This window comes from Rhinoraja longicauda, chromosome 11 (genome assembly GCF_053455715.1).
Source record: "Rhinoraja longicauda isolate Sanriku21f chromosome 11, sRhiLon1.1, whole genome shotgun sequence".
Taxonomy (NCBI): domain Eukaryota; kingdom Metazoa; phylum Chordata; class Chondrichthyes; order Rajiformes; family Arhynchobatidae; genus Rhinoraja; species Rhinoraja longicauda.
In genome coordinates, this window is record NC_135963.1 from 54,170,894 (window position 1) to 54,193,748 (window position 22,855).

The window sequence follows — 22,855 nt, forward strand, 5'->3', positions numbered from 1 at the left end:
TTGGAGCAGCACAGTGGCGCAGCTGCCTCACAGCACCAGAGACCTGGGTTCAATCCCGACTATGGGTGCTGTTTATACAGCGTTTGTACGTTCTCCTTGTGACCACGTGGATTTTCGCCTGGTGTTCCGGTTTCCTCCCACACTCCAAAGACATACATGTGTTGAGGTTAAGTTGGTTTAGTAAAAATTGTAAACTGCCACCCGAGTGTGGGACAGTGTTAGTGTACGGGGATCGCTGGTCAGCACAGACTTGGTGGGCCGAAGGGCCTGTTTCCAGGCTGTATCTGTACTAAACTAAGCAGGTCAGGCAGCATCTCTGGAGAACAGGCATTTCAGGTCTGGACTCATCTTCGGACTCACTGGGGAGAAAAATATCTAAAAGATAGTAATTGATATATCATTAAATCTCATTTTAGCACTTTATTTCAACTGGATTAAATATAAAAAAAACAATTGAATGCATATAGTGAATGTAAAGGCAGTTAACAATAACATTCATATTTTGTACAACATTATCATGTTTAGTTGACAAGTGAAGTTAGTGTACGATTGCTACATCCAGCTCCTGTGGAAAAAACAGCTCTAGAAAGTAGACAACAGGGACCATTGTTGGATTACCTTCTAGATAATACTGGGCACATAAAGATGGGTACAAGTTTTGTGAAACACACATTGCATATAACCACAATAAGTTGATCACTGACTGCTATAGCTTTTAACTCAACATGCCGAGTTTTGGGGAACAAAATGTCACCAGTAAAAATTTCCGATTTAATCAAATTACATGGTACGGATTTTAAGTGACAAAATTAATTATACAGTCTTAAAAAATAAATAAATAATCCATTGCTCAGCATTGTTTGGTACAATAATTGAAATAAATTGTTCAGTTATACTTAGTACCAGTGATTAAGTTAGCTAGGAAGTCAACGGTTACTTTACCTGCAGCCATTACACGTTAAATACAGTTTCACAATGTTACATTTTCTAGGCAAGACAATGTAAAAGGCAAAGTACAATTAACACATTTTATATATTTTTTAAATAGGCAAATACAACAGATATGTTAGTGTAGAATAACTAACAACTTACACTTGCAGGTGGCAAATGTTACTTTGTGCTGTTTTGGCCAGAGCAACCTGAAGAATTTTTAAATATTTTACTGACTTCTTTGATCAGCTTTAAGATATTGCAAAAAGTACAAGATAGGAATTGTATTTCCAAAGTTTTTTTTTTCAGCTGTCACTTTATGAACAGACGCATCCCTCTGTGATGTGACATTGCTCAGCAGAAATCAGGCAGCCAAGAGACAAATGTGGAATGGGAAAGATGCAGAACTATAAATAGAAGCGACACCCAGGGGCATTTGCACAGAAACGCGAGGTACAGACTAAAGCGGGTGGGCTTGGAGCGTTCATACAAAACTGGTGCACGTGAAAACAAATAAATCAAAGAGAAAAGTAACAACTATACTATGTAACGGTACAAATACAATATAAAAAAACTTAGATCACAGACTGCCATAGATCAGCCATTAGAACAGATCAAAAGCAATGATGTGTTGTGCGAAGTCAATTGTCGTAACAGCGTTCAAGACCAACTTCTGTCACAATCTCATATTTCCAATTTCAAAACAATTATGCAGCCTCCGTAAAAATATAATTGGACTTTGCTACCAGATAAAAGGAAGTTATTGATTACGACCGAGGAAAGATTCAAATGCTGCCTGTAATGCTGTTAATTAATCAAGTTGTCAGGAAGCAGCCAAATGCCCCAAATGTCAATGCCCTAATTTTGGTTGATAAATGTAAAAATCCTGACTAAATGATCACAAAACATACAAAATACCTGAGAGTTTCTATATAACGCATTATGTACAGACATATACTTTTTTTTTTTTAAATGTAGGAGTCCACAATGGTCAACAACTTCCAAAACCTACTGCCATTATGCAATTAATGCCATTCTAATGTATTGTTCATGCTGTTAGTGACTGCCCATCTCTGCTGCTGCTGCACACTCTTTTGTTGTTCACTAACTTTGATTCATTACCTTTTAGTTTAGAAGTGATATGAAACAAGAGGTATTAAGTGGTCACCTTGTAAAATTAAAAACGATGGTAGAATATTGGCAAATTCGATACAGATCTCGATCTTCAATTTGGAAATACAATCTAAGCTAGTTATTTAAAGGTTATTTTGAAAAACTAAAAACTGTGGTAGAATATTAGCAAAATACTCACAGATCCCGAGGACCAGATTCAACCTCAAGAGCCAAGATGTCAAATCACAAGGTTGACCCCTGTTGGGTTACTGTATCTGACTGATGTATTATGGGCTCACACCTTGAATTAACTTTCTGATTTCCTTCTGAAAACCACCAGTTTAGATGTGTGCCTTCAACCTGCAACAGTTCAGTGCCCTAATTCTTGATCTTCAAACAGCTTTAAATGCAATTAATGATACAAGCTATCTTTGGAACTCTTAGTCATTACAGGCAACCGAGTCTAGATACTCATTTCATCAGATCAGATAGGTATTAGATCAGGATAGGATCAATGCAACTGAGACTTCCATTTCCCCTCACACTAGACTAGGTACTGCCCAGGTAACTCTGCAGCCTGCCTAGGCTTGCTTCGTCATACAAGATTATAGATGGACCTTTTCTCAAGTACACTTTCCTGTCCTATCTAAAACTTCTCTCTCACCATTGAGTCCCCTCATTGACTAAGTACCTCGGGCCCCTCGGATACCAAATTCCCCAATTTGGAACCCTCTTCTGAGGATTCCAAAGATTCTTGGCCTCAGTACAAAATAGCTGAACTTTGATTCTGAAACTATGTCCTCTCATTGTCCACCCTGCAGCTTGGGAAGCCATCTCAGCACACACCCTGGGAATCACTTCAAGAATCTTATTCTTCTGCACCCGCAGTACATAGGCCATGCTCTCAAATTCTTACTGAACTACCCACTCACTCCAGGAATCAATCTAGTGAAGTTTTGTATCCTTTAAGTACACCTTTCTTTTAGAGAAACCCAAACCATTCAAAACACACTAGATATAATTGCAGTGAAAACTTGAGGGTCTCGACCGGAAACATCACCCATTCCCTCTCTCCAGAGATGCTGCCCGTCCCGCTGAGTTACTCCAGCATTTTGTGTCTGCAGCAGGTCCTCCTTACTTTTACACTCAAGCTCCCCTGCAACATGATAATTTTTCTAATTTACAAAAACAGTTGAACTCTTCCGATTAAAGCACTGGCTAAACACCTGTCCAGATTTGACTCAATTTTTCACCTTCTTACCATTTCCTTACACTACATGCCATCGCTGTGTCTACATCATCTTAAAGGCTTGCCTTGGACCAATTGGAAGCGAAGACTTGGTCTTGGCACCAGAGACACTGAACACATGTAAAGCACCTCAAGCACTGATTGCTGCGCAACCAAAATGGTTGCACTCCACCGTTCTGAAAAAGATCCATTCATTTTTGCTCCATTCTCCAATCCACAATAATACATTATTCCAATCTTGTGCAACAAATCTAATGCGGCACTTGCCTGAATGCCTTTTGAAAACCCCCATCATCTTGTGGTACAAAGCTCCCAACATATCTTGTCATAAACCTACTTTCACAAAACCATATTCTGATTTTCCATCTTCTCTGCCCTATATCCCAGATTCCAACATTTTCCCTGAATGAATCATCAACTAACCAGCCTTGATTCCCGGGGTTGCATTTCTTCCCCTTTCTTGGAGGTTGTAGCGATTCTCTTCCAATTCATACGGTTTAATGTAAAATATCTCATTCTGCACAGCTGCTATGCACAAAAATCCTAGATAGACACAAAATGCTGGAGTAATTCAGCAGGACTGGCAGCATCTCTGGAAAGAAATCTCTCCGAAAATCCTAGAATGGCAGTTTGCAACACCTCAGACTTTGTCAACTTTTGGTCCCCTTAACTTCTGCTAAGTAATTCTACCTAATTTACATGGACAGTACTTGGTGTGAGGGGAAGTGGAAGTCTCAGTTGGATTTTGTTTTTGCAAGCTTGATCCTGCCCTGATCTGATACCCATATGAGTATCCACACGAGACGAGTATCCAGACTCAGTTACTTGGGATGACTGTAAGAGTCCCAAATACATGTTATAACTGAATGCACCAACATCAGATCAGGGCTCAAATGACTTGTCCAGAACTGTTGCTTCAGCCTGACTAGTGGTCACTTGAACAAGGCACTGGTGGGGGAATGCCTTCAATGGGATTCCAAACAACAAGGAACTCATTGTTAATCAGAGGGAAAGCAAAAAATTACTAAAGAACCAAAAAAATAAACTGTTATCACCATCAATATTTTCATGTTTTGGTGGTTAACTTTTCCAAACATTTGCACCAGTCAAAATATTTTAAATTCTTTCCACCCCAATTTTTATTATGCAAATTGTTAGTATTTCTAAATTGTTTCATATTTTCTCAGCATAGAGACCATTTGGCCCATCGAGTCTATCCCAGCTGTCAGCAGAACCCAATTTCTTCACTTTCTCACTTTGCTCCTGATCATACTGAACAATGAAATACGATGTGCATTCTTTTAAGGAACATATACGGAACTGTTGCCATCTTAAACTTTCCTGACAGAAAATGAATTGTCTCAAACAAAAGTTTATCTTGAAGATTCTTCATATAAATTCTAATAAAAATGAAATTGCAGAAGGGCCACGTTTTTGTTAAATGCAAAGCTCAGTAAGAGACTTTGAATGGCACAAGATCTTTAGAATCATTGACCTTTGACCAGATTGGCAAAATGGTCTTAGTTACCTATGATTCACTTTATACACAGCTTTGCGGTATTCAGTCCACACTTCAGACTGATTTGATGGATCATCCATCAGTTAACAATTTTACTTCCAACTTTCCCGTACCTCAGCAAGAGAGATTTAATCATAAACCTGATCTCAGTCAGTTCCATTAATCTTCAATACTTTTCCAACATCCTCTTTTCTATATCACTTTGATGGGATCTTCCAAACTCTAACCCCTATAGTAATTGCTGGCAAATGATCACTGGAAATCTGCTTGTTTGGAGATCTGTCACTTATGCCTTTTTTTAAAAATAAATTTATTTTCTTCTGAAAACCTGAAGAATTGGAATCGTTCAAAAATACTACCAAGGCACATATTTGCCTTTTGAAGTCCACTTTCCACCTAAAATAAACTCGGGTTCACTCTGTTCCCACCTTTGCATTAGTGTCCATGTTATTTATTTTCATGTAAGTGTTACTAAATAAATTAAAAAGAGAACAATAGGCTTACAAAGATCTCCCAAAATATTCCTGTTGTGTGATACCCTTCAAAAACATAATCCATCACTACAGAAACATCTTAATTCTCTAAAAAAACAATTAAACAGCTTCCTGTCACCTCACTGAACAAAAATTAGAGCACAGCTTAGCTGCACAAGGATGTTTCTGGTTAGTGTTACAAATGCCTTGACAGCTGAAAGTCAAAAGCACTCTGCTGAAAATAATTTGCTGTGGCAGAACAGGCTTAAAACTCAGTCACATTTACCATCCACAATCTTGCTTTACATCAAACAGGCACACGACTAAGAATCTAGCAACCCATAACGCGAGTCTGCTATGCAGGCAACCTAGAAACCTGATGCCTGATTACTCTGTGAACTAGACAATTTAATGGAGTTCTGTTCCAATACTTAAATCAAATCTAACACAAAGTTACGAATGACCTCCAGAGCCCCATTGTCAAAGCCACAGATATCCATCATGCCTCTGTCATCTGGGTCAGCAATGCTGAATCCATTGGAGCCCAATCCACAGATAACCAACTTGGCCGGAATGCCCATTTTCTGCAACAACAACAAAAAGTTGATCAATAAATGACTGCCGATGGAAAATGATTCAACATCACAGCACAGTGGCGCAGCGGTAGAGTTGCTGCCTTACAGCGCCAGAGACCCAGGTTCGATCCCGACTACGGGTGCTGTCCGTACGGAGTTTGTACGTTCTCCCCGTGACCGCATAGGTTTTCTCCGCGATCTTCCGTTTCCTCCCACACTCCAAAGATGTCCAGGTTCGTGGGTTAATTGGCTTGGTATAAATGTAAATCATCCCTCGTGTGTATAGGATAGTGTTAATGTGCGGGGATCGCTGGTTTGTGCGGACTCAGTGGGTTGAAGGGCCTGTTTCTGCGCTGTATCTCTAAACTAAACGAAATGACAAAGACATGGCTATGGAGAAGCAAGGAACTGTAGATGGTGTTTTGGAGTGTTGGAGCAACTCAGTGGGACAGGCATCATCTCTGGATTAAATAAATAGGAGGCACCCTTCTTTCGAAGCCATAGTTATACTTTGTACTCTTTTTATTATTTATATTATAAAACCATTAGAGAAATATTTCTTTGAGTTATTGCTGCTACAAAATTATTATTTATTTTCATGATATAAATACAACAACCAATTGTGCAGACGTAAGAAACTGCAGACACTGAAATCTTGAGCAAGGCACAAAGTACCGGAGGAACTCGGAGGGTCAGGCAGCGTCTGTGGAAGGAATGGATTGACCACGTTTCTTGTCAGGACCCTTGATTGTGGTAGGGGGAAGAAGGCTGGAGAAGAGATGTGGGGCAGAATAAAGCCTGGAAGTGATGGGTGGATACAGGTGAGTGTTTGTCTACCACAATCATTCTGAACAATGGACTTGACTGGAAAGGTTGTCTGTCCATACCTCTACAGATGCTGCCTGACCCTCTGAGATCATCCAGAACTTTGTGTTTGCTTAAGATTCCAGCATCAGCAATTCCTTGTGTTTCCAGCTAAACCATTCAGGAGAATCACAACCCTGAATATCAATCCCAACTTAGGTGTTTATTCACAAAATACTGGAGTAACTCAGCAGGTCAGGCAGCATCTCAGGAGAGAAGGAATGGGTGATGTTTCGGGTCGAGACCCTTCTTCAGACTCTTCTTCAGACCCTTCTTCAAACTGGCAGTCTGAAGAAGGGTCTCGACCCGAAACGTCACCCATTCCTTCTCTCCTGAGATGCTGCCTGACCTGCTGAGTTACTCCAGCATTTTGTGAATAAACACCTTCGATTTGTACCAGCATCTGCAGTTATTGTCTTACACTACCAATCCCAACTTATCTCACTATGCAAGAGGATTGCCATTTCATGATAGCAGACATGACCAGTCAAAGTTCAAGCCAAGAAGGTGGCACCGTGTCAACTCCACAGATGGGAATTGTTGCATATCAGTTAATATTGCAGGCTACAACAAAAGTTTTAGATACATTTTCCTGAATCTAACCGCAACATCCTTGCATAAACATATGTTATTTGGAATTCTCTCACCTTTCTGTATTCTCTTAAAGCTTCTGCAGGATGTATGTTTCCATAATAGGTTTCATTATCCGTAAGGACAATGAACACATCTGCAGCGGTTTTGGTCTTAATGGCCCACAACATGGGAAGAGCACAGTCCGTGGAACCAAATGGAACCTGTGAAAGTAGTCAAAATTGTCCAAAAATGTTCAATCAAAAGAGATTTCAGTTTATTTCATTGTATATAAATTATATATTTTTAAGGATGTAACCCCGGTGGGAAAATTAAGAGACAAAGATTTTAATTCAATGAAACCAGATATTCAAAATTATTGATGGGAGGAAAACACCACCCTGGATTTATAGGTAGGAACAGATTTCTGAGGAATTTCATACAGTAAGAGAAACAATATGCGCCACATTTAGAAGGACAGCTGCAAAAACATTATTTGTCTTCCAGCTTTCAGCACCCAGCACTCTCATCACCAGAAGCAGAACTGTTTCCAACTCAAAATGAATGATAAAAAATAAAGCTTGAACAATAAAAGTATTGGGAATTTATATATAACAAACTGACAATTAACAATTTCATTTTGGATTAAAAGTTAGGGTCGATAATCAAGATATGCTTCTACTCAGTACTTTTCTTGTGATGGTATGTGCAGGAACAGTGCAGCAGTACCTTCGAAAGGTTAAGTCATTATTTAATTTCCAGCCACATGACACACGTTTATCATGCACACCTTTTTGTGTGTTTAAAAAATCACTGAACAATTTCTATAATCATGTGAGCATTTGAGTAATTAATATAAAATTTTTAGGGAACAGAAATGACAAACTTTACACTGGTCAGCTCTGAATATTGACAAGGAACGACAGAAGTCATGATTTTGAACAAATTGGTTTATATTACCGCATGCATTGCAGCTAATACTTTATCCAACGCCATTTCAGAAGTGATGTGCAATGGAACCATTCCATCAGAGAAAGCAACAATTGTGGAGCTGGCTTCTGTTTGTTTCACAACCTGAAAAAGTAGTCCGTTTTAGTGAACATTTCAATAAAACCATTAGTAAACAAAAAAGTCGAAATAAATGAGAATCTGGCCTTTGAAATTAGATAAGCCCAGGATTACTTAGCATAATTTATAATGTTATTTATTTGTTGTGCTGTTCCATTTAACGTGTCTGCAAACCTGCTATGTAACAATTTGAAGGTATTTATTCACAAAATGCTGGAGTAACTCAGCAGGTCAGGCAGCATCTCAGGAGAGAAGGAATGGGCGACGTTTCGGGTCGAGACCCTTCTTCAGTTCTTCAGTCTGAAGAAGGGTCTCGACCCGAAACGTCGCCCATTCCTTCTCTCCCGAGATGCTGCCTGACCTGCTGAGTTACTCCAGCATTTTGTGAATAAATACCTTCAATTTGTACCAGCATCTGCAGTTATTTTCATATGTAACAATTTAATTGTTTGGCCATGGTGCATTTGACAATTAAACATTCATGACTCCTGGGATGAGGGCCAGCCTAGCTGAGCAAGACTATAGTGTTCAATTTCGGGTGCTATACTTTTTGGCTGCAATACCTGGAAAGTATACAGAATAACTAACAAAATGGATCTAGGGATGATGGAATGCAGTTGCTTCTAGACATAAAAACAGATATCAGTGGGACATTACCTCCGGGAATCCAACAGTCATTCAGCAAATATTGAGACAAATTTAAGAATTGACTAATCTCAAAGAGCAGCCGTGCCATCTGCAACTCTCTTGATTATAGGCTGGATGGAATAAGTCCCTGTCCCCCCCTCCCCCTCACAAGACGAGCAAGGATTAAGAGAAAGCAATGATTAAACAAGGCTACAGAACAAAAGCTCAAGAGAATCGGAGATAGGCACAAAGTGCTGGAGTAACTCAGCGGGTCAGGCTGCATCTCTGGAGAACTAAGCATATCTGGGTTGGGATCCTTCTCCATGTTTTCCAGAGATGCTGTCTGACCTGCAGAGTTATTCCAGCATTTTGCATCTATCTTTGGTGTAATCCAGCACCTGCCTAGTTATATAATACAAGAAGATAACTGCAGATGCTGGTACAAATCGAAGGTATTTATTCACAAAATGCTGGAGTAACTCAGCAGGTCAGGCAGCACCTCGGGAGAGAAGGAATGGGTGACATTTCGGGTCGAGAATCGATCTGCTCCTGCCAAACCCACCATTTTAATCTTCCTCAACCATGGAAGCATCGAACGTCAAAGATAAATAAAATGGAACTGAAAATAAGTTAACAAATATGTAGGGATGTCAACTGTTATGTTTCAGATATAATCTAAGCTTTATTCCCACGCAAGATAAAACAGCACGTCTTAATGCCACTGGTTGTAGTGAAGTAACTCCATAAACAGCAACAAAAATCTATAAGTCACTAAAGCAAGCATTGGTTTGTGAATCAATCTTACCATTGACATAACTGCTGCAACACTGTTTGCACAGAGAGCTCTGCATCCCAGAATCTGGCTACACATAGAAGAACTCACATCCAAAGCCAATACAAAGTGCTTCCCTGTTGGTTCAATATTCTGTAAAAGAAAAAACACCAAAATAATTCACATGATTAATATTTCACAAAGTATGGTTATTTTAAGATTAGAAAATTACAATTGATCATTACCTTAAAAGCTTTATAAAATGCTTGATTTAGTGCGACTAATATTTCTGGATCAAGGTTCCACTTTAGTTTTCCTCTGTTTCCTTTTGCTGTTTTGTACGTTTCAAGAGCCACCAAAATGTGAAATGGATGGATTTGAGCCTAGAGGTCAAAGAACTAAAGATTACTGATTAGAATACCCATTCTACAGAGTTCTGAACCACATGGTGTAAATTTTACAAGGCCTAAGATTATTATCTTTTCCTGAATTGATTACCACTCCTATTCAAGTCTGGTTTTCGAACAGTACCCAATAATTCAATAAAAGGACCAGTCTTGATATCTGTACTTCAACTAGGAAAATCCATAAGGTATTTGATTGGGGACTACCGCATCGGAGGTCTAACAGAGCCCTGACTTCATCTTTACGTAGCATCAGATTTTCATTTCTTCAATGCATTAAATATAATTTTTTAAAGAGGTATCATCTCTCATCTTATGTTGGACTGGGTTGGAATAGTGTAGAAAGCCAGATACACTATTCCCTCCCAGTTGTCAGTTGGTTGGTATACAGATGCCAGTATCCAAGTGATTGGAGAATTGCAATGACAAGTGCCCGGCAGCTGAGAATTAACTGATTCTAACAAGGTCACCATTCTGCACTTTGAAGCCTCTCTTTCCACAGATGCCACCTGATCGGTCAAATTTTGCCAGCAGCATTTTATTTCATATCTGCATTCAAAAGTTTTTTTCCCTCTAAAAGATTACTCCACCTTTTATTTACATTTCTCCATGCAGATCCCTCCTTTAGACAACACTGAAACAATTTTGACCTTCATGCTTTTGCATCTAGTTTCTTAGTAGTCTTCTTCACCCCCCCCCCCCCCCCCCCTTCTCTGTAACATAAAACACATGTTCTGATGAAGAGTAAAACACAAGGTACTGTTGGAACTCAGGGTCCACAGAGAGAAAGGATAGACAACATTTCCGATTGGGACCCTTCTTCAGATTGATGAATGGTGACTGATCTGAAGCATTATAATATATATAGTATAAGAAAATAACTGCAGATGCTGGTACAAATCGAAGATATTTATTCACAAAATGCTGGAGTAACTCAGCAGGTCAGGCAGCATCTCAGGAGAGAAGGAACGGGTGACGTTTCGGGTCTGAAGAAGGGTCTCGACCTGAAACGTCACCCATTCCTTCTCTCCTGAGATGCTGCCTGACCTGCTGAGTTACTCCAGCATTTTGTGAAAATAAATACCTTCGATCTGAAGCATTAACTCTGTAGCTCTCTCCATTCATTCTTCTCCATTAACTATCCCCAGCATTTTAAGTTGTATTTCAATGTTTAAGGAATTGTTGATGGTGTAGTGGATGAAACAACAATGTGACATGGTACTGAGTCATACAGACCAGTGTTCCTGGGTTAAATATATATAATCACTGTTTGATGTGGAGTCAAGTAATGTTCTGACAGCTGCTTGGATTGTTGCAGGCTTATGGATGCCAGAGAAGAATTGAATTAAACTCCGTGATGTTGAATACCATGATCATGCCAGCTTGCGAGCTTTCACGAGGTGTGGAGAATGGCCAGAACTGAGCTTACAGAGGGCTGACAACGGCCATAGAACTGCATTCTAGTTAGAGTCAGTGTGTTCAAGGAAGGGAGGGAAAAATGGAGATTTGATTAGTACGAGTGTCAGGGGTTATGGGGAGAAGGCAGGAGAGTGGGGTAGCAGGGAGAGATAGATCAGCTGTGATTGAATGGCAGAGTAGACTTGATGGGCCGAATGGCCTAATTCTGCTCTGACTTATGAACTAATGAAAAACTAAAAAGTATGAAAGAGGAAAACAAAGAAATAGGGCATTAATATGCCTTGAAGAAAAAAATAGCTAGTGTACTTTAAAATGTAATTGCCTCACGGTTGTGGTGGGAGGAGGTAACATTAAAGTTACCTTAGGCTTCCCAGGCTAAAGAAGATAAATAAAATGAATTCAGAAAACAGTTCATATTCCTGATTACAGCCTGCGATCCACTCTGGCGTTAAGAGCGAATCCCAGAGGCTGACTTGTATAATTAGTGTCTTGATTAATTAATGTAAAAAATAGCAGTTTGTTGGAATACAAGTACTGCTGGCACTAATTACCAGAATCTCCAAGAGGATTTGCAGATGCAAGGAAACTGCAAGTGCTGAAATCTTGAGCAAAAGCCAAAGAGCTCAGGGGGCCAGGCAACATTTGTGGAGTGAATGGACAGGTGACATTTTGGGTTGGGACTCCTCTTCAGACTCACCAGAAGGACCCCCACTCAAAACATGGTCTATCCATTCGCCCCACAGATGCTGCCTGACCTGCTGAGTTACTGCAGCACTGTGTTTCAGCACTAACGTGATACAGCACCTTCACATAAAACGGTCAAAGATAAATCTTCCTAAAACATGAAATCAATTCTGAGTGAACTCTGCAATCTTGGTACTGACGCCTAGAACTGGGTTGGTTGAGAATACAAATTGACTAGCTCTTCAATGGTCACACATTCCCACTATACAAAATAGCCAAAGTTTGCCACCATGATGCCAATTTTACTTTGTGTCATAAAAAGAATGGTGCGAGATATGGAAGTATACAGATGTATCGTGGATATGTGATGAGGTGGGGAAATATAGGATTGAGGAAGCTTTCCTTTAAAAAGACATTCACATTCAGAATTGCCAGCATTAATACTCCCACCTCAACAAGCAAAATTTTATGAAGAACTATCAAATACCTAATTTAAAAAGTTACATCGCTGTAAAGAAGCCTAAAATTTGATAGTCATTTTTCTAAGAGCACAATTAGATATTTAATGTTGAAACCAGCATTTAATTATATTTATCCAAAAGGCCGTGGAGGCTAATTCAATTGATATTTTTAAGGCAGACATGACTAGTTTCTTGATTAGTAAGGGTGTCAGGGGTTATGGGGAGATTGCAGGAGAATGGGGTTGAGAGGGAAAGATAGATCAGCACGATTGAATGGCATAGTAGACATGATGGGCCAAATGGCCTAATCCTGTTCCTATAACTTATGAACTAATGAGAAGCTTTAAAAAAAGTAGAAAAGAAGTAAACAAAGAAATTGGGCACTAATTAATATGCCTTGAAGAAAAATAAATGGCTAGTGTAATTTAAAGTTCAATTGCCTCACGGTTGTGGCAGGAGGTAGCATTAAAGTTACCTTAGGCTTCCCAGATTAAATATAATGAATTCATAAAAACAATTCATATTCCTGATTCCAGACTGCAATCTACTCTAGTGTTAATAAGAGCAAGAATCCCAGAGGCTGACTTATTTAATTAGTGCCTTAATTAATTAATGTAAAAAATAGCAGTTTGTTGGAATACAAGAACTGCTGGCATTAATTAACAGAATCTCAAAAGATGATTTGTAGATGCTGGAATCTTGAGCAAAACACCAAGAGCTGCAGGAACTCAGCAATCCAGGCACCATTTGTGGAATGAATGGACAAGCGACATTATCATATCATATATATACACAGCCAGAAACAGGCCTTTTCTGCCCACCAAGTCCGTGCCGCCCAGCGATCCCCGTACATTAACACTATCCTACACCCACCAGGGACAATTTTTACATTTACCCAGCCAATTAACCTACATACCTGTACGTCTTTGGAGTGTGGGAGGAAACCGAAGATCTCGGAGAAAACCCACGCAGGTCACGGGGAGAACGTACAAACTCCTTACAGTGCAGCACCCGTAGTCAGGATCGAACCTGAGTCTCCGGCGCTGCATTCGCTGTAAAGCAGCAACTCTACCGCTGCGCTACCGTGGGTTGGGAGCCCTCTTCACTCTCACCAGAAGGGCCCCAACTCGAAACGTCACCTATCCATTCCCTCCACAGATGCTGCCTGACCTGCTGAGTTACTGCTGCACTGTGTTTTTGCTCTAAAATAATTCAGCAATTCACCAAAAATGGTCGAAGATAAATGTTCCTAAAACATGAAATCAATTCTAAGTGAACTCTGCAATCTTGGTATTGACACCAAGAACTGGGTTGGTTGAGAACAAAAACAGATCAGCTTTTCAATGGTCACGCATTCCCACTATGCAAAATAGCCAAAGTTTGTCACCAAGAAGCCAATTTTACTTTGTGTCACAAAAAGGTGGTGAGATATGGAAGTATCATCAGGTATGGATATGTGATGGTGAGGTGGGGAAATATCGTAAAGAGGAAGCTTTTCTTTAAAAACACATACACCAATTACCAGCACTAATACTCCCACCTCAACAAGCCAAATTTTATGAAGAACTATCAAATATCTAATTTTAAAAGTTACATCCTTGCTGCAAAGAAACCTAAAATTGGAAAGTTGTTTTCATAAGAACACAATGATTAGATATTTAATGTTGAAACCAGTGTTAAATTATTTTTATCCAAGATATTGCCTAAATAAGATCAAGTGTAATTTGCAATTGTAGAGCCAGTTATATTAACCTGGGCTAATCCCAAACAGATAATTTCCAAACTTTATTTTAAACTGTAGATATTGTTGTATAAAATAAAAGGGCAAAAAATGTTTGCTAAAAGGACTGACAACAAGAGAGATTATGATTAGTGCTGATGATTCAAAGAAAATATGGGCCAGAATTCTGAATAGCACCAATACCTGTACACTAGCACTATCCAAACACACCAGGGACTATTTACAGAAGCCAAATTAACCTTCAAAACCTGTACGTCTTTAGAGCTTGGGAGGAAACCGAAACACCTGGGGGAAAACCCACAAAGTCACGGGAGAACGTACAAACTCCGTACAGACAACTCGGTACATCGCATCGTGAACATATTACAAGCATTGAGAGCATCTACTGTACAATACAGAAATAAGTAAATAGCTAAATCAGAGGAAAATGGCAGACAGAAAATTTGCTTCGATTGGAAATTCTGTTATCAAATCGGATTCATGGCAGATTGAATTGATCTGACAAATAACATTTGAAAGATTAAATATTGTCAGACATAGGACCATACCTTCTTTAATGCGGTCTCATTTTTCAGTCTTTCGCATAACATAGCAACCTCTTCACTTCCTGGCTTAAGGATGGAATCTGCAGTCATTTTGCCTAAATTTTTAAGAATTGCAATAATAGGCATATCCTTCAGTAATGCCTTCCACACCTAATAAAATAAAGATATTATCCAGCAGAAAGCACAAATGAATCAAAGAACCAAATCTATATATTCCAACACTGGACATTACATCTTCAAGTTGTGACACACTGAACACATGGGCTCAACATAAATGTACCACACTAAGTGATATCATTGTAATATTAGAGATCCAGGAGTGAAAGGAGGGGAAAGAATATTTACTTGCTCAGTAAACAGTAAACGGTTATTCTTTACTCATTCCAGATTTGTTTGAAACACAAGACCACCGTGAGGGACAACGCGAGAACAAAGGGGGACCCGCTGTGGGGGAGCACTCTGGTTCAGAATCCTCTGCCATGGGGATAAGTCTGTGTTTGTTTGTTCATTTGTTCCGGTGAAGGCGCTGTGCACACGGCAGCCAGACAACAGTCGCTTGTCTTTTCCTTTTATTGTTCCACTTTTAATTTCAAAGTTTTTGGGTACCTTGTTGTGCGTTGTGACTGTTGGCAGACCAATTTCCCTCTGGGAACGAATAAAGTTTTATCGTATCGTATCCCAAGTCATATAGACACAGAGGGCTGCAAGATTGTGCAGCAAAGAACTGCAAATGCTGGTTTAAATCGAAGGTAGACACAAAATGCTGGAGTAACTCAGCGGAGTAACAAGCAGCATCTCTGGAGAGAAGGAATGGGTGTCGTTTTGGGTCGAGACCCTTCTTCAGACTGCACGATTGTTATGGATTTCACCTGCATAGCAAATAGCTACAAGGTTGGTAACTTCAGGTCATACATTGGTGCTGTATTAAAAATAATGCACAAAATAGGATTTTATCCACATAAGCACTTGCGATATCCATGACTGACAGAATTCATAAACATTAAAAAGCATTAATTATGTATTCATTTTCAGAATTATTCAATCTACAGGTGGAAAGGAAATAAAAATGTAATTAGATTCAAGAGTCAAGACTTTAATTGTCATGTGTCCCCAAACAGAACAATTAAATACTTACTTGCAGCAGCAGCATAACAGGTCTGTTTGTATATAGAAACTTAGAAAATAGGTGCAGGAGTAGGCCATTCGGCCCTTCGAGCCTGCACCGCCATTCAATATGATCATGGCTGATCATTCAACTCAGTATCCTGTACCTGCCTTCTCCCCATACCCCCGGATCCCTTTAGCCACAAGGGCCACATCGAACTCCCTCTTAAATATAGCCAATGAACTGGCCTCAACTACCTTCTGTGGCAGAGAATTCCACAGATTCACCACTCTCTGTGTGAAAAATAAAAATTCTCATCTCGGTCCTAAAAGACTTCCCCCTTATCCTTAAACTGTGACCCCTTGTTCTGGACTTCCCCAACATCGGGAACAATCGTCCTGCATCCAGCCTGTCCAACCCCTTAAGAATTTTGTAAGTTTCTATAAGATCCCCCCTCAATCTTCTAAATTCCAGCGAGTACAAGCCGAGTCTTGATAAGTACTTGATAAATAATATAATGACCAAACAAAAAAAGTTCAACAAAAAAACAACCCAATAATAAACAACACAAAGCCCAAAATCCCAACTGCATCCCAGGTAGTTCTTAGTTTTGTTGGAGTCCGTTGTGTTCAAAAGCCTGATGGGTGTTGGGAAGAAGCTGTTCCTGAACCTTGATGTTAGTTTTCAGGCTCCTGCTGCCGCAAACGCAAGGCGGCGGCGGCTCCTGTACCTTCTTCCCGAAAGCAAGAGTGAAGTGACAATGTGGCGGTCCTTGATGATGCTGGCTGCCTTTTTGAGACAGTGTCTCCTAAACATTCTCTTCTACAAATGCTTCACAAATATCAAGTCAAGTCAAGTCAAGTCAATTTATTTGTATAGCACATTTAAAAACAACCCACGTTGACCAAAGTGCTGCACATCTGACTAGGAAAAAAAAGAAACATACAGTGGCAGGCAGCCAAACACAACGGCGCGGCCATCTTGAACAAAATGTTAATTCAATCACCCACAGTCCAACAATAAAAGCACTAAACAGGCACCCAAAATTACCCAACCCCAAAAACCCCCCAAAACACAGTCCAACAATAAAAGCATTAAATAGGCATTCAAATCACACACCCCAAAACCCCCAAATATCAGCTGCAAAAAAACATGAATTTGCCAAGGAACACTGACTGGATAGCATGCAACAAAAGAACCTTCTCACTGTACCTTGGCACACGTGACAATAATAAACAAAACTAATTCACTCACCTCCTGTGACTTCAGGTGATTGGTCAATAGGTGCTCTCTGACCAAACGGTACTCCTCAATTAGATGAGCAACCTCTTGTTCATCTTGAGACATTTTTATCCTCTCTAAAGCTTCAAAGTACTTCAACAATCGCTGAATTCCATCTGAGTTTTCCTTATCCTTATAGGCTTCTTCCACTTCTTTCCAACCCTTCATGATATATTTGGTCACCAGAGTAAGATCTAGACAACACAGCAAACTAGTTCAAAATGCCATTCTCGAGCCTCACACAGAATGTTTTTGGGGGATTAATGTAACATGCAGTGAATTCAAAGCTACTGCAATTCATTGAAGTCATTCAGGCCCTGTCAAGTCAAAATTGAATTGTACATTTGAATATGGCAGTCAATACATGTGTGGAAAGGAACTGCAGGTGCCAGTTTATGCCGAAGATGGACACAAAGTGCTGGAGTAATTCAGCGGGTCATGCAGCATTTCTGGAGAAAAAAGATGGGTGACATTTCGGGTCGGAACCCTTCTTCAGACCTTGAGGCTAACTAAATATTAACTGCAATTCAACTGAAATTATTTTCTGGTTAAGTTCTCAGAAAACAAAATACATACTACATGCTTCCTACCAAATAATCCAGTTATGCCCACATCTTTTTACTCAGTCAAATGAGGTGATCTTGTCCAGAGATCTTCACAAAGTAGTACAAATTTAGTACTTAATTGTACTGTAAATTCTCTCTCTCTGTACCAAACCACCCAAAGCAGACAGTGCCAAGTTCCTGTGTATTGCCAGCTTAATCCTCAACAGCAGGGACTTGGGAGTAAAATGAACCCTGGCCAATGCCACAGCAAGAAAAAGGGATAATTAATCCACATCACTGGCTCGGAAATCTGATACTCTGATACTCTGAATATTCTGATCCTGTTCCACCACTTGGATTCCATGAAGAGTCCAATGTCATTGTGCAGTTGGGACAAGATTTCTAACAAGTTCAATAAAAATGCATAATACACACATGCACGGGAGTAGAAAACTAAGTGGCAATTTCATGGGGGACAGACAACAGTTAGGTATGGAACTGCTGGCAGTTCATTGCAAATGCCAGACCATAATATAAATGGCAATGAGTTTGAAATGAAGCCACCTCTTCCTCTGGATGAAGAAATTGTACAATTTAACCACTTAAAGTACATAAGCACAGACTTTGTCTTATTTTAGAAACCACTACTGACTAGTTGTTGAAACGTGAGCCATTATCGCAAATAGTCCTGCCCTTATAATTCACTCAAGAGTTCGACAAAAAGTCAAAGACAAAGTAAAAATAATCAGTAAGTTTTACTCAGAAAGGTTAAAGTTCTTCCCATAGTCACCTAGTAGTGTCAGCATTGCAGCATCAAATCAGGAATTTGTGACTAAAGTTAAAGTGTGATTGCAGTTAAAGTTTTGGTAATTTCACATTCAGTTACACAAACTTCCTATCAAATCATCAACTTATTTTAATTCCTAAATGTGGAAATGAGCCAGCCACCTTCCAACTACCCATCCGCCGATCTTAACAACCACCTATGTTACAGAGGATCATCGCTAACAGTGTGAAGCCAGCTTCCCCATTGTACAAGCACATGGCCAATTGAACTGTAACCTCAACACTCTGGACAAGCCGACCCTCAGTAACTTCCTCTGGAAGTTGGAAAGATAATGATCTGGAAAATACACCAAAGACAGAGTGGCACAGTGGTTCAGCAGTAAAGTTGCTGCCTTACAGTGCCAGAGACACGGGTTCGATCCTGACCTCGGTCTGTATGAAATTTGCACATTCTCCCTTTGACCACGTGGGAGAATGTGCAAACATTCCGGTTTCCTCCCGCGCTCCAAAGACATGCAGGTTTGTTGGTTAATTGGCCACGGAAATACTGTGAACTGTCCCTAGTGTGTAGGATAGTGCTAGTGTATGGGGATCGCCGGTTGCCACGGACTCAGTGGGCCGAAGGATCTGTTTCTGCACTGTATCTCTAAAGTCTAAAGTTTAAAAAAATTAGGATCACAAGCCATTTAAACGTATTAAACATTGTGTTCTGGAAAACAGAAGAATAATAAGGCACCAAAATTCCATAGACAAAGTCTGATGTTCACAATGGGGATTGGACAGTGCCTAGCTTATGAACGATCATTCAGAAGCCTGATAACAGAGGGGAAGCTGCCAGTATTTTTGCAAAAATAATTATTTGAGTCAAAGTTTCAAACACATTCGTTCCATTCCCCTGGTTACTTCGAGACAGGGTGCACAGTGTAACAGACCATTTCCTAGTAAATGTGTAGGAAGGAACTAGTTTACACCGGAGATCAACACAAAATGCTGAAGTAACTCAGCGGGACAAGCAGCATCTCTGGATAGAAAGAATGGCCGACTTTTCTGGTTGAGACTTGCTCTGAAGAAGGTTCTCGACCCGAAACATCACCTGTTTCGTCTATCCAGAGATGCTGCCTGTCCCGCTGAGTTACTCCAGCATTTTGTGACTATTTCCTAGTCACTAACAGGTTAACTAAATTAAAGTAAGATGCCAATGTAAACCATTCACTTGCATATTCTGTAATGCAACGTGCTGCAAATAAGATTGGATCCAGCTTAAAGCTGGTAACTTTCTGCTTGTGGAGAAAAGTTGAAGAGTGTGGATAGGTTAAATCACAGTTACACAATAACATCACTGACCTTCATTAGCTGGTTTCAGGTGTGACAATCGAAGTAAATCTTTGTGTGACCACCCAGCTTTCCGCTTATATTTTGTAACTGCCATAGCAATGGACATCCCATCTTTACTGTTGTACCAGGTTGCCACTGCTTTCCTCAAGGCTCTTCCCCAGATTCCACATTTCATTCCTCCACTGAGATCCTTTCTAAACTGAATGTATGTGAACAGATGGGTTGGAATGCAGCAGATTTCAGTCAGAGCTTTGTAGGCAGCTTGTTTGGTTGAAGGATCCGAGCATTGTGTACAAAGAGCCAACGCAAACAAGGTAGGATCTTGTGTGGCCACTCTCCGCTCGATGCCAAACGTCTTTATCTCCTGGATGACTTCAGCCCCTTTGCCTTCTTCTATCAGTCTCAATATGGCCTGAGCATTTTCCTTTCCCAGCTTCTCCTCATTGGTGGTGTAGGTCCCACCCTCAGAACCAAAGCAGAGGAAGCGGCGCAGACGAGTCAAGTCAGTCACTTGCCACATACAACCTCCTTCAGAGTTCTGTACTTGCTGGTCAGTCGACGGATCCACATGCTGCACTTCAGATTCAAATGGCACTCCTACAGCTTTGAACCCATCTGTGAAACAATGCTGAATAGAAAATGCGATAGATTTAATGAATACATACACAGGTTGATGTTTGCATGATGACAAAATGATGAAGTAATTACCAAAGGTGCAAATAACTTTCTTCATGTTGCAAGGGTGACCAGTCTTTTCAAACTCATGTCTACAACCTGACACAGTTGACTAAACCAAACATTTTAAATATCTTCAAAGTTTGTTCCCACCCATTATCATGCAACTGAACCATCCATCACCAACTAAAGAGTATTTATTCACAAAATGCTGGAGTAACTCAGCAGGTCAGGCAGCATCTCAGGACAGAAGGAATGGGTGACATTTCGGGTCGAGACCCTTCTTCAGACTGAAGAAAGGTCTCGACCCAAAACGTCACCCATTCCTTCTCTCTACTTTAGCGTTCAGAAATATCTCAGAATAGAGATATAATACGAGTTTGCTTTAGAGCTACAGCATGGAGACAGAGAGGCTGTATATATATTTTCCCAGCCATACAGACACTACGCTATCCCACTTTCTCACCCATCCATTCCCTCCTACTCGGGGGGCAACTCACAGAGGGCCAATTAACCTGCACGACGTTGCCTGGAGTGTGTGGGAGGAAACCCGGAGCACCCGGTGGAAACTCACGCGGTTACAGGGAGCACGAACAAACTCCGCAGGGCGCAGACAGCGGTGGGCGAGGATCGAACCCGGGGCCCGGGTCTCCGGCGCAGCGAGGCAGCGACTCTACCCGCTGCGCCACCGCCGGGCATGACTGTGAGGGTGAAGGATAGGGGTGGGTTGTGCTCCCACCCCGTCCACCCCACGCAGTCCGTCCCTCCCTCCCTCCAGGCGCCCGCCCGTCCGTCCGTCCCCGGGCGGACAAGCATCGGCTGAACCGGTCCTCCCCTCCCCTCTCCTCCCCGGCGGATTTACCTCCATGCTGGAGGGCGCGGGCAGAGTCGCCGAGGGGACACGGGAGCCGCCGCCGCCGCCATCGCCGTCCATGGCCACCCCGACCCCCCTGACGGCAGCGCCCGCCGCTGCGCCTCCCCTGGCAGCCAGGCGCATTACACACACAATACCAAAGATACGAGCTGAGCAGGATGGACCACTCCGTCGAAGTCGCCTGTACTTATGCTGAAGTGCAGTACGCAAAGGAGCGGAACCCCGCCATTTTAGTAAGCAAACCCCGCCATTTTAGTAAGCAAACCCCGCCGTTCGCTATGCCTCTCGCAGTGTAATCAGTGTAGTGGGGGAACAGTATGTGTGATGATACCATAAAAATGCAGAATATACCTCATCTATCACAGATTTTTGTTATTTTTCTTTTTAAATGTTTCTGCCTACTAAAATGGCGCCATGACGTACTACGGTTTTTAGGGTCGAGTGGTCTATCTTGTTCCTCTAGTATCTTTGCACAAAAGCCCGAGCACACCGCGTGTAAGGATGCAACTGCAGATATATATATATATATGTATATACACACACACACACACACACACACTAAACGCTGGAGTAACTCAGCGGGACAGGCAGCATCTCTGGAGAGAAGGAATGGAAAACCTCACCCCTTTCCAGTCCACACCCAAGAGTTCTTCCTCAGTGGATCAGGCAGCATCTCTGGAGAGAAGGCATGGGTAACTTCACTCCTTTCTGGACCCTCAAGAGTGTTTCCTCAGTGGATCAGGCAGCATCTCTGGAGAGAAGGCATGGGTAACTTCACCCCTTTCTGGACCCTCAAGAGTGTTTCCTCAGTGGATCACGTAGCGTCTCTGGAGAGAAGGAATGGAAAACCTCACCCCTTTCTAGTCCACACGCAAGAGCGTTTCCTCAGTGGATCAGGAGAGAAGGAATGGGTAACTTCACCCCTTTCTAGACACTCAAGAGTGTTTTCTCAGTGGATCAGGCACCCCTTTCTAGTCCACACGCAAGAGTGTTTCCTCAGTGGACCAGGCAGCATCTCTGGAGAAGGAATGGGTAACTTCACCCCTTTCTAGGCACTCAAGAGCTTTTCCTCACTGGATCAGGTAGCTTCACTGGAGAGAAGGAATAGGGGGATTGCACGGTAGGTCATAAGGTCAAAGGGCGTGACGCATCGAGTCACTCAAGCATTCTGGAGTACAAGGCCGTATCCGGCATACACTCGTAACACATGCAATACGTATGTCCCGCTGAGTTACTCCAG

The 22,855-nt window shown here is 41.2% G+C and overlaps 1 protein-coding gene across 2 annotated transcripts; it reads right to left on the minus strand.

Annotated features, from left to right (window-relative positions):
- Positions 1–421: 421 nt before the first annotated feature.
- ro60 (Ro60, Y RNA binding protein) lies at positions 422–22,416 on the minus strand. 2 transcript variants are annotated; one of them, XM_078407753.1, is made up of 9 exons: positions 22,239–22,416; positions 20,076–20,694; positions 17,374–17,594; positions 15,018–15,164; positions 10,006–10,143; positions 9,794–9,913; positions 8,254–8,367; positions 7,371–7,517; positions 422–5,868 (listed from the first exon to the last, which is right to left on the minus strand). In XM_078407753.1, exons 2-9 carry the CDS (start codon positions 20,584–20,586, stop codon positions 5,716–5,718), a joined length of 1,551 nt encoding a protein of 516 aa, XP_078263879.1. In that variant the 5' UTR covers positions 20,587–20,694; positions 22,239–22,416; the 3' UTR covers positions 422–5,715. The 2 variants fall into 2 exon arrangements, with proteins under 2 accessions (XP_078263879.1, XP_078263878.1); XM_078407752.1 differs by lacking the exon at positions 22,239–22,416 and adding an exon at positions 21,604–21,713.
- Between the last annotated feature and the right edge of the window lie 439 nt (positions 22,417–22,855).